The sequence below is a fragment of the Leopardus geoffroyi genome, chromosome D4 (genome assembly GCF_018350155.1).
Source record: "Leopardus geoffroyi isolate Oge1 chromosome D4, O.geoffroyi_Oge1_pat1.0, whole genome shotgun sequence".
Taxonomy (NCBI): domain Eukaryota; kingdom Metazoa; phylum Chordata; class Mammalia; order Carnivora; family Felidae; genus Leopardus; species Leopardus geoffroyi.
This window is the reverse complement of record NC_059342.1, coordinates 62,615,789-62,628,770: the sequence shown is the minus strand read 5'-3', so window position 1 is coordinate 62,628,770 and position 12,982 is coordinate 62,615,789. Positions and strand designations below refer to the sequence as shown.

Sequence of the window (12,982 nt, the reverse complement as noted above, 5' to 3'; positions counted from 1 at the left end):
TACTTAAAGAAGCAGAATTCAAAAGGAAATTGACTTGCAGTTACATGTATAGAAGAAATCTGAGCCTCCTATAATTAAAACTGAGTAGCAATGCCTGTTAAGGCCAAAAGAAAAGATATTTGGAAGAGTATAAAGTTTATTTGGTAAAAAGGAAGTTTATTGGATGTATTATATGTAGAAAGTTTTCCTAACTAGCTTGTTTGTTTTTTTAAGTTCATCTTTATTTATTTTGTGAGAGATAGAGAGCAAGCGGTATAGGGGAAGAGAGAGAGGGACACAGAATCCCAAGCAGGCTCTGCACTGACAGTGCAGAGCCTGATGTGTGGCGCAAACTCAGAACTGCAAGATCAAGAACCCAACTGAAGTCAGATGCTTAACTGACTGAGCCACCCAGGTACCCCTTCTAAATAGTTTAAATAAGGACTCCCATTGAATATCCAGAATCTGAAATTTTTAGGGGCAGATACTACTTTGGGAGAACCCTGAGATAACAAATTAGGTTGGGAGTGGGAAAGAACCTTACGGGGATATCCTATAAACAGTAGATCATAGTTGCTATTGTGAGACAGTTTGTTATAGTTAGCTGGCTTACTCTTATGTCAGTTATCTAAGACAGCGGTTCTCAAAGTGTAGTCTGTGATCTTTGGGGTCTCCAAGGCCAGAACTATTTTCACAATTATATCATTAAGACATAGTTTGCCTTTTTGATTGTTCTGACATTTGCACTGATGGTACAAAAGCAGTGCTGGATAGGACTGCCGGTGTCTTAGCATGAACTAGGGCAATGGCACCAACTGTACTAGTAAAACATCGTATTCTTCACCACCATGCACTCACTTAAAAATGTCCTTAATGAAGCAGTTAAAACTACTAATTTTGTTAAGTCATGACCCTTGAGAACACATTTTTTTTATATTCAGTGTGACAAAGTGTGTGTAAAGTAATTTGAATGCATACCATGGGATGATGGTTGTCTCAAGGAAGTACACTTTTGTGATTATTCTACTTGGGAGTATTTTTCTGTGATGGACATAATTTTAACTTGAAAGAATGACTACCAGACGAACTGTGGATTCAGACTTGGATATTTGGCAGTTATTTTCTCAAAATGAACAAAGAGCCTATCAATTCCAAGAAAACGGCTGACAGTATTTATGCCAGTGACAAAATTTGAGCTTGTTTCAAACCAAAATCAGTATTTTGGAGAACTTGTATCCATCACCTAAGTTCTGTCCATGTATTTCCTATGTTTATGCTCATTTTTTCATATGTCTGTTTCCATCTATCTGGGACCATTCAGAATCTGCTGGAGGTTATTTTTGCTTAATTGTTTTGTCTAAAAAATATATATACATATTTTTCATTTCTAAAGAGTGTTCGAGCAGAGCATAGTACTCTAGGTTTGGCAGTTTTCTTTAAGCACACTGAGAATAACACTTTACTGTCTGCAGATTTTCATTTTCTGTTAAGAAGTCAGCTATGAGTCTAACTGTTGTTACTTTAAAAGCTTCCTATTCACACTCCCCATGAATTTTCTTTTTGTTTTTTGCAGTTTCACAATGATGTATCCAGGTGGGGTTTTTGTTTTTTATTTTTTTTTATTCTCCTTGGGATTCAGTGAACTTAAATCTGAGATCTTAAATCTTGATTAGAATATCTTTAAACAGATCTGATAAATTCTCATTATCTTAAAAAAAATTGCAGTCACATTTCTCTCCTGTAAAGACTGATTAAACATGTTAACATGTTAGATTTACTTACTGCATCTTTCTTCTTTCTTTTTCTTTCTTTCCTTAAATCTCCTATGTTCTAGCTTTTAATTCTTCAGTTTTGTTCAACTGAGCTCAGACACAAATACATTGAATTTTTGTTTTTCATTTGTAGAATTTTTGTCCATTTGCTCCTAGCACCTTTTGTTGAAAAGACTTCATTCTCCACTGAGTTGCTTTTGGTCTTTTGTCAGAGATGAGTTGATTATATTTTTACGGGTCTATTTTGGAGCTCTTTGTTCCATTAACCTACGTGTGTCTGTTCTTTCACCAATTCCATGCTGTCTTTGTTAGTGTAGTTGTATATGGTAACTCTTGAAATTGGGTAGAATAAGTCCTCCAGCTTTGTTCTACTTCTATCTTGGGTGTTTTAGGTCTTTTGCCTTTCTGTATAAACTTCGGAATCAATTTATTGATAACTACAAGTAGCTTGCTGGGATTTTGATTTGAATTGTGTTGACTCTGTACAGCTAATTGGGAAGAATTGTTACTCAAACCAGTGGTAGAAAGCAAAATTGGGATTACGTTTTATCTAAGAGCTGTTTTTATTTCTGGTTTACCTTTACCCTGGATAACATGAAAGTTCCGGTGTTTGGCAGGCCCTGGGCTTTGACTTTTCCCTGTGAGGCCACTAAAAGGTTACTTCAGTTTTGCAGTTTTTTCTTTGGAATTGGCAGCTGCCCTAAGGACAGAGCCTTGAGTGCTAGTATCTTGCTTTTTTCCTGGTTTTTTGGGCCCAGTAAATGTTTATTATCTTAGCTCGTGAGCTTTTGAGTTTTTTTTAATGTTTATTTATTTTGAGAGAGAGAGAGAGCACAAGTGGGAGAGGGGCAGAGAAAGAGAGGGAGAGGGAGAGGGAGAGGGAGAGAGAGAGAGAGAGAGAGAGAGAGAGAGAATCTCAAGCAGGCTCTGTGCTGTCAGCATGGAGCCCGGCACTGGGTTCGATTCCATGACCACGAGATCACAATGTGAGCCAATATCAGGAGTTGGGCACTTAACTGAGCCATCCAGGTGCCCCTGTTTTTGAGGTTTTTAAAAAATTTCATCTAGTTTTAAAGTTGTTTTCAGGAAGGGGATTACCTACATTTATCATTATTGAAAATTGGAGTATCCCCAGTGGCCTGCCTCCCTCATAGAATTGATGGTTGGTATATTTACTCTTAAAAATTTGTATAAATTATTGGAGGAGCAGAATGAATTCTCCCAAATTTGTAGTGTCCATTGAGACCTTCCAGACAGTAATAAATTATGCTGCTTGAGATAAACTTATGGTAGATCTTGGAAAGCTCTACTTGTGAAGAAATGGGGCAGTTGAGTTTTGAGTGGTCTAATTAATGTTAAAATGTGCCTTGGTTTTAGGCACTGGGCCGTTTGGCGAAAAACCTTGTAGAAATTTTGGGTTTGTGGTACAGACTGCTAGTTGTCTGTCCCAGTTCTCATTCCTTTCTTAATTTCCAGTGTTTAGGAATATGACCGTGCAAAATAAAAACTAGATTTCTCATCCTCTTTTGCAGCTAGGAGTGGTTATGTGAATAATCTGTTAAATAGTTTGTACTTTTCTCTCTGTTGTCAAACTTGTACATTGAGCTGTCTGTTGTCCATCTCTGCCTGGATTTATACCAGAAACACTGCAAGCCCAACATAATCAAAAGCAATATTTATTTTCTGGGGCGCCTGGGTGGCGCAGTCGGTTAAGCGTCCGACTTCAGCCAGGTCACGATCTCGCGGTCCAGGAGTTCGAGCCCTGCGTCAGGCTCTGGGCTGATGGCTCAGAGCCTGGAGCCTGTTTCCGATTCTGTGTCTCCCTCTCTCTCTGCCCCTCCCCTGTTCATGCTCTGTCTCTCTCTGTCCCAAAAATAAATAAACGTTGAAAAAAAAAATTAAAAAAAAAAAGTAATATTTATTTTCTGGATCTCTGCTACTTCATTTATCCAGTCACCAATGCTAGAACTTCTGACTCCTCCAAATCCCACTGTCCCCAAACTCACACACATATATATACTTCAGACTTCAAATCCAGCTAATTTTTATTCTTTCTAAATGTCCTGCCTTCTCCCAGTCTATACCCAGCATTGACCCTGGTTCTTGCACTTGTCATCTCTTGCCTAGATTGCTACAAGAGCCATACAATTGCTTCTTTGTTTATAGTTTTTTAAAATTTATTTTTTTTAATGTTTATTTATTTTGAGAGAGAGCACGTGCACATGCACCCAGGAGAGGGGCAGAGAGAGAGGGAGAGAATCTCAGGCAGACTCTGTGCCGTCAGCACAGAGCCTGACACAAGGCTCCATCTCATGAAGTGTGAGATCATGACCTGAGCCAAAATCAAGAGTAAGATGCTGAACCGACAGCCACCCAGGCGCCCCTGTGTATAGTTTTGTAACTCTCATTTTTCCTTTTCCATCCACAGAATCGCCCATCTGAAATAAGTTTTCAGTCATGCTTGCATAATTAATTTTAGTGCCCTTAGCCTCCCAGACTCTTTGTAATGTGGTTCCATTTTACCTTTCCAGCTCATTTGTCATTCCTAACCCTACATTTGATGCTCTAATAGCACCAGATTTCTTTTTTTTTTTTTAATTTTTTTTAATGTTTATTTCTGAGACAGAGACAGAGCACGAGTGGGGGAGGGGCAGAGAGAGAGAGAGAGAGAGAGAGACAGACAGACAGACACAGAATCAGAAGCAGGATCCAGGCTCTGAGCTGTCAGCACAGAGCCCGATGCAGGGCTTGAACCCATGAACCGCGAGATCATGACCTAAGCTGAAGTCAGACACTTAACCTACTGAGCCACCCAGGCACCCCTAGAGAGATTTTTTACTTTAATTAACTTTACATTTTTCTAAACATGAAATAAATAGGGCCTGCTGTTGAATATACCATATTCTGAAATAGGGATTTATAGTCTAAGTCACAAGTTTTCTTTTTGAAGTACTGTATTTGAGATATCTTTTTTGAAATTTCTTTCAAAGTCTGAAAGAAATGTTTTATTTGGCTGGGAAAAATGATTTTCATATGTGTATCATATACGTTGTTTCAGAACATTGCTTATCTGGACCAGTCTCCTTCTGTCACACATACGGAAATTGTGGCCAGGAGAAATTAGTGATTATGTTGATGAGGTAGAAGCAGAGTCAGGATCTGCCGTGACCTACATCCAAATACAAGTATCTGCTTTAAAAAAATCTTCAAGCATGTTGAGGTTCTCAAGTCTTATCTCCAAATTGCATTTAGGATTACCAAGCATTGTTACAAAGACCTTGACCTTTTGTGTAAAGAGTAACTTGGGTAATTAACTGAGCAGGATACATTGTAATTCGTGTCTTATTAACAACCTTGATTCTATAAGGAATGGTTTATTTACAAAACAATGGCCTAAACCTTGCCTCCATACCTGTCTTGGCAGTTTATTTTAGAAGGAAATATTTTTTGACCCATTGATAGATTATTTTTAAGTATTCTAAGTGAAGCAGGCGTGGTAGATATAACATGTTATAGATGTATTTGTCTTTGTTTGTTTTTAGCATCAAGCATTGCACAATTCTCTCCAATAATGTAGATCATCTCTTACTGAATTTAACGCTGTCTGATATCATGGTCTCCTTGGCAAATGCCTCAACTTTACAGAAGGATTCCAACTGGATAGAAATGATAAGGAAATTTGTGACAAAGACCCTTGAAGATGGCTTTAGGCTAAATAGTAAGCAGCTAAACAGATTGCTTGGAGTATCATGGAGATTAATGCAGATACAACCTAACAGAGGTAGGTGTTCTTGCTTTGTCTTTATTTAAGAGAGGAGCTCTTATGCATGCTATTAGGGTCTAGCTTTGAATTGATGACTTTCACACATTTCATGTAGACAAGTTAATTACATTCAAACCTTGAAAGTTAGCTAGTATAATTATAAATGGACTATCTGCTTGAACACTGAAATGGTTAATACTCAGCGCATCTCTTTCTCAGGTGAGTAGGTCCACTGTGAAGCAATATGATTAAATTTCTAGTAGATTACAGACTTGAGTAAAAGGAGGTAGGTATTCCTTCAGAATGCTATTGAGCCTAATGATAAAGAAATACACTTTTCTGGTCGTTTGATTAGAAATTGAGCACTTTCCCCTTTTATCCATATAGAATGAGTTGAATCCTGCCTGTCTCTACCTTTCTGCTAGCCTGAAGTTATGTCACATAAAGTCTATTTTTAGTGTGATTTACGAATTCTTTCCATTCAAAAACAAAGCTTTCCTGTTTGGTTCCCATCTTATTCATCTTTCTAATATCTTGGTTTTTGTCATCATTACATAGGTTTGTTGTCCCTTACAAAAATTACACTGTAGTCTCAGGTTGCAGTCTGACTTTTATATTAACTCATTACTATTGGACTTCAGTGGTAGTATCAGTTTGTGACTAAGATCTGCTTTGTCATAGGAACAAAGTAAAGTGCTTCTGTGCTTTTAGAGGAATTTGGGAGCTGGTGAAGAAACATTTTTGATTAATATACAGTTGTTTTTGTATTTAGAGGCTACAGAGTCTCTTATCAAGGCAGTTTATACATTGTATCAGCAGAGAGGCCTTCTCCTTCCAGTTCGAACTTTGTTACTAAAGTTTTTCAGTAAAATCTATCAAAAAGAAGAACTGAGATCTTACAGAGTCAGGTAAGGTTTCATATATTTTACCTTTCTTTTTTGGTGGAGTTATTTTGTAGTCTGGTAAAAATCTTTGGAGATGTTCATTCTTTTTATTTTGTTTGGCTGCATATAAGAAAAGATATAAAATTGTATATAGAAACATGCATAGTAGTGCCAGTAATCTTGATGTGCACCACCAGCAGATAAAAGCCTCTTTGAGCTTATATTTCCACTTGTCCACTTACAACTTAAGGTCAGTTGGAGTAACCTATAGCAGCCTCAGCTTTTTCTTTTGCTTTCTGTAAAAACTGTGGAGGTTGAACTATTAGCTATTAGTGGCATATTGGGGCATACGGTGTAAGAATGAAGACAGTAGAAGATGAAAAAGTTTCAGGCTTAGTTTGGTGCTATCAGTTGAGATGGATAACACAAAGTGTAGAACTAAGGAATTAATTTTTTGATATGGTGAATTTGAGATATAGTTTGGAAGTCGGGAAGATATGTTTAGGTGGAAGATAAGGTTTGGGGATACCTGAGCATATGTAGGTAGTTGTTGAAACATATTTGAGTCTTTAGTAGAAGCCGGGTGCTTTTCATAATTTATCTGAATCTCATATTCCTACTTTGAGGTGTAGATACTGTTACTTTCGTTTTGTAGGAGGAAACTGAAGCTTAGTTTAATAAGTTGGTGAGTGTCCTATAATTAATGGGAAACAGAGCTGAGACTTAAGTTTAGGTCTGACAGCAAAGGTCATGCTTAATTCACTAAGCTCTTGGGGTACAGCAAAAGTGATTGCCGTTGCCTGAGTGAAGAGACATTGGAGCTTTAGCAAGTATAAGTACAGTTGATCCTTGAACAGTGTGGGGATTAGGGACACTGACCCCCCTCCCCATTACAGTTGAAAAACTGTAACTTATGACTCCCTCAGAACTTAACTACTAATAGCCTACTGTTGACTAGAAGCCTTACCGATAAGTTGATAAACATATTTTGTATGTTATAAATATTATATATTGTATTCTTACAACAATACCTAGCTTAATGTTTTCAGTGTTTCTAGGGTGTGCAGTTTGTGAGGTTTTCACAAAAAAATTTCCAGTATATTTATTGAAAAAAACCTGCATGTAAGCAGACCCATGCCGTTCAAAACCATATTGTTCAAAGGTCAACTGTATACTGAAGAACTAAAATAACACAGGTTTGAAACCATTTAGTGTGAGAGCACCCTACATTGAATGCATTATTGAGTTAGTATAACAGCTAATACTGTAAGGATAAATAGAACACAAAGAGCAGTAGTAGTGTCTGTTTTTGAAGATAAACATGCAGTTTAGATAGTGCCCCAAATTGCATGCTCTTTTTAAGTGAGTGGTTAAAACCTTGGAAAATGCTACAGCTGAATAAATGATGCATCTGGTCTTATAAACTCTAAAATGTTTAAATGAGTACATGTTGTGTTCTTGGTAGATAATAATGTCACTCTGTGGTATATTTAAGTTAAAAATTTTTTTTGTTTAAACTTATTTCTCTTTATACTTTATTTTGTTCTTCCTTGGTGTTTCTTAGATATCGTAGTAAGGTGTTATCCCGTTGGCTGGCTGGTTTACCATTGCAGCTTGCTCATCTTGGCTCCCGAAATCCTGAGCTCTCAACACAGCTTATTGATATCATCCATACTGCAGCAGCACGAGCAAATAAAGAATTACTAAAAAGTTTACAAGCTTCTGCTCTCCGAATCTATGGTAAGAATTTAACTGTGTAGGTAACCATTGATCTACCCTGCATTAGGAAAGAAGTTTCTTTTTTTTTTTTTTTTTTAATTTTTTTTTTTTTTTTCAACGTTTATTTTTGGGACAGAGAGACAGAGCATGAACGGGGGAGGGGCAGAGAGAGAGGGAGACACAGAATCGGAAACAGGCTCCAGGCTCTGAGCCATCAGCCCAGAGCCCGATGCGGGGCTCGAACTCACAGACTGCGAGATCGTGACCTGGCTGAAGTCGGACGCTCAACCGACTGCGCCACCCAGGCGCCCCAGGAAAGAAGTTTCTTTAAAAAAAAAAAAATTTTTTTTAATGTTTGTTTATTTTTGAAGGAGAGAGAGACAGAATGTGAGCAGGGGTGGGGCAGAGAGAGAGGGAGACAGAATCTGAAGCAGGCTCCAGGCTCTGAGCTTTCAGTATGAAGCCATATGGGGCTCAAACACACAAGCTGTGAGATCATGACCTGAGCCGAAGTCGGCTGCTTAACTGACTGAGCCACCACCCAGGCACCCCTAGGAAAGAAGTTTCTAAGCGGAACTCTTTGGGTTTGCCTTTCCTTTGAATTATTATAAATTATTCACACCATGGTTAAAGTGCCAGAACAGGGGCGCCTGGGTGGCGCAGTCGGTTAAGCGTCCGACTTCAGCCAGGTCACGATCTCGTGGTCCGTGAGTTCGAGTCCCGCGTCAGGCTCTGGGCTGATGGCTCAGAGCCTGGAGCCTGTTTCCGATTCTGTGTCTCCCTCTCTCTCTGCCCCTCCCCCGTTCATGCTCTGTCTCTGTCTGTCCCAAAAATAAATAAACGTTGAAAAAAAAAAAAATTTAAAGTGCCAGAACAAAATATCAAATAGTAAATTCATTTTCAATAGTAAGTATTTTTTATTAGGATACTTTTAGAAGGTTAATGGTTGTAGATGCTTCTTGGATTCTTAAATTGTCTTTTCAGCCACATGCTGTTTACAAATTCAAAACTGATCAGGTATTTAAAAAAATTTCCTTTGAAGCTTTGTCAGCAAATTAATCATAAAGGATATTTTGTATGACTTCTATATATTTATACTTTTTTATTCATCCTTGGAACTATTTTATATTTTAAGCAAAAATACCAATAAAAGCATATTGGGAGGTATTACATATATGTAATATGTATTTATTATTGAGATGTAATTCACAAACCATAAAATTTGCCCTTTTACAATGTATATTTCAGTGTTTTTAACATATTCCCAAAGTTGTGCAGTCACCACTGTCTGATTCCAGAATATTTTTATCACCCCAAAAAGAAATTAAACCCATTAGTAGTCCCCCAGCTCCTGGCAACCACCAATCTACTTTCCTGTCTCTATGGATTTGCCTGTTCCGGACATTTGTTATAAATGGAATTATATAATGTAGAGCCTTTTGAATCTGGATACTTTCACTTAATGTACTGTTGGCAGTATACATGCATATTGTAGTGTGCATGTATCTGTACTTTTTTTTTTTTTTTTTTTTTTTTTGCTGAGTAGTAGTATTCCACTCTATGAATCTGTCACTTATATTTACCCATTCATTAAGTGAGGGACATTTGGTTTGCTTCCATCCTTTTTGGGTTATATTTTTAAGTCTTTTTTTTTCAGTACTGCTTATATGTAGATGTCTTCTGCTTTAAATTAGGTTGATATTGTAATTGTCACTGTTTAGCAAAAGCGCTTGTTTTTTACTGTTTTACTTTGGTTCAATCCCTTTACCCCATCAAAGTTATTCAGACATTGACTCTTGGATGTTGTGGAATTATTACAGTGTTAAATAAATATATCTTTAATAATGTTCATTGTTTTACTTTAGAAAATAGTTTAAGTCCTACATATACTTTATGATAAAACTTTTTTATGTAGATGATAAGTTGAAATTCAGTTTAATACAGTAAAAAGTAAGCAAGCACTCAATCTGCTTTACTAATTTAATCTCTGTATATCTTTTATAGTTGACTTTAATATGTGTTACCTACCCCACTAGATCCACAAGAAGGCACTGTGGTGGTTCTTCCAGCAGACTCTCAGCAGCGTTTGGTCCAGCTTGTATATTTTCTACCAAGTCTGCCTGCTGATTTACTTTCTCGGTTAAGTCGTTGCTGTATTATGGGAAGACTCAGTTCAAGTTTGGCTGCCATGCTTATCGGGATACTGCACATGAGGTAGCATCCTCAAGTGAGCTATATTTTAAGTATATAGTTTTTTCTCCCATGCCTTTTACTGGCAGTGTGTAAATTACAGAAGGCTTATACTGCTACTAACTTCATTTGCTTCATTTGCTCTTAATGCAACATTTAAAACTCTTCATCCTATCATTGCTAGATAAAGTTCACTGGAGTAAGACTGTTTCAAGTTTTTTAGTGATTTGTATAGATAGAAATTATCTATAATTTGTACATAATGTACAGATTTTAAATTCTCAAAAGCCTGTAGTAAGGGTTCAGTGGCAGGTGAGAGTACTATGCTTAAATAAAACCTTTGGTGTTAATGGGATTGTGATACAGACCTTCTTTTCAGGGACCTCCAAATTTAACGTAGCTGGTGAAATAAATATGTTTGTGACTCAGGCGAGGAATCATTTGAAATCTCTTTTTGTGTGTGTGTGGTTAAATGTAGATAACATAAAACTTAACCATTTTAACCGGTTTTAAGTATACAGTTAAAACTGTGCAGTGGCATTAAGTACTTTCACATTGTTGTGCAGCCAGCACCGCTGTCCATCTCCACAACTTTTTTATCCTTCCAAACTGAAACTCTGCATGCGTTAAACAGTAACTCCTCATCTCCCTCTCCCCCGGCCCTTAGTAACCACTGTTCTATCTTCATGATAAAAAAAAAAAATAAATAAATTAATGTTTATTTTTGAGAGAGAGAGAGAGATCACGCGATGGGGAGGGGCAGAGAGAGGGAGATACAGAATCCAAAGCAGGCTCCAGGCTTCAATCTGTCAGCACAGAGTCCAGCGTGGGGCTTGAACTCACAAACTGAACTATGAGATCATGATCTGAGCCAAAGTCAGACTCTTAACCGACTGAGCCACCCAGACACCCCTTCATGATTTAGAGTATTCTAAGTACCTCATGTAAATGGAATCATACTATATATGACCTTTTGTGTCTTGCTTATTTCACTCAGCATAACTCTTCAAGGTACATCCACATCGTATCGTGTATCAGAATTTCCTTTTTAAGGTTGACTTAATGTTCCAGTATATGTATATACTACATTTTTCCCTTGATGGAAACTTGGTTGTTTCCATCTTCTAGCTTTTGTGAATAATGCTGCTGTGATCATTGGTGTCTGTTTGAGTTCTTGCTTTAAATTCTTTTGGCTATATACCCAGAAGTGGAATTGTTGGGTCACATGGTAATTCTCTGTTTAATTCTTCGAGGAACTGCTGTAACATGTCCACAGTGGCTGCATCATTTTACTGTTAAATGTTTTATAACAGTGTTCGTATTGTGGGTATTCAAAGTATCCTTAAACACCTTGTGTTTGTATCGTTAGGCAGAATATTTTTAGTGTTCAGTAAGATTTATTATTGATTGTGGCTCATAGGGTCTAATATGGTTTTAGGGAGAAATTGAAATCTAGGTGGTACCTGAAAAGTTTAAAGACTAATAACTTCCTTGTGACTTGTACAATACAGATCCTCTATCCTGGTTAAATAGGAGTAGCTCACTTTATTGGTAGACTTCCTTTAGCTTGTTTGACAGTCACCTCTTACCATTATAAGACATATCTTGGAATCAGTCACCTAAAGTGTGATTTACCTTTCTTTTTAGCTAGCAGAAGAGAGCTATCGGCAATGTGTTTGTTTATATGTGAAATTCACTCTTATTTCTTCTGTGTGCATGTGCATTAGAGAGACTTGGTCTTACCTTTAAGTGTTTTAAGCATATATTAGTTTCAGTGTTTTTCTTTTTAAGGAAAAAAAATCCTCGTCTAGTAAGCAGTTATTTAGCAGGCCTTTAAAAAAATTAAATGTGGTTTCTTTTTGTTACTGAAGTGGTTTTGTTTATTAACTTCCAGTAGAGGGCACTCTGTTCCTTTGATATAACTGGTGAAGGATCTGTTTTCACGTTGACTTAAAATCAGTTTTTGAACACTTCTTGAAACTAATTCTCTTTGGAAGCTATGTTTATATCTTTATCAATATCAGTTATGATTGACTTGATAACTTTTGCCAAGGATGTTTTCAATTTTTTTTTTCTTTCTGTGGAGATTTGTGGTAACTATTGAGAAAATATATTTACAAATAGTCGGGATTCATAATCACCAAATTAAAAGCATATTGTCAATATAGTTAAAAATCCACCAAGTTAAATTCTGTTTTTTAGCAGAGTCTGTTAGTAGACTTCTGTCTCTGTAGATGTATTGTTCCCATTCAGATGAATCTCTTTTTTTTTTTCAGATGAATCTCTTTTTAAAAAAATAATACAAAATTAGGACTTTTGAACTTTCTTAGGCCAGTGACATCATTATATCACTTCCTAGATTCAGAATTTAACACTGTTTGTTTCCCTCAGACATACACTGGGTTATTTCATATCTGGTTTTTTCAAAATACCCCCTTCTGTCCTCAACTATGACTATACACAAGCCAGTTGCTTTTCATAATCTTCCACCTGTACTGTTATAATATTCCATCTAACTTTTGCACTTTTGCCAGATTAATTTTCCTTAAATATTACTTTAATTCTGATTTTTGTCTGTTACACTAAGTGTATTATGAGATCAGGTTCTTTTAGGTTTTATAGTTCTGATGTCCTGTTTGTCTTTATCCGAGAGAGTTAACCCCAAAGAATAGTTT

The 12,982-nt window shown here is 36.8% G+C and overlaps 1 protein-coding gene across 1 annotated transcript in view; it reads left to right on the top strand.

Moving 5' to 3' along the window:
* The window catches only part of TEX10 (testis expressed 10), a 62,329-nt gene that overhangs the window by 28,095 nt on the left and 21,252 nt on the right, over positions 1-12,982 (top strand). Inside the window, exons 6-9 of the mRNA XM_045467792.1 lie at positions 5,294-5,532; positions 6,287-6,422; positions 7,963-8,138; positions 10,154-10,331. Of these exons, the coding sequence (XP_045323748.1) occupies positions 5,294-5,532; positions 6,287-6,422; positions 7,963-8,138; positions 10,154-10,331 (729 nt within the window). The remainder of the gene's footprint in view (positions 1-5,293; positions 5,533-6,286; positions 6,423-7,962; positions 8,139-10,153; positions 10,332-12,982) is intronic.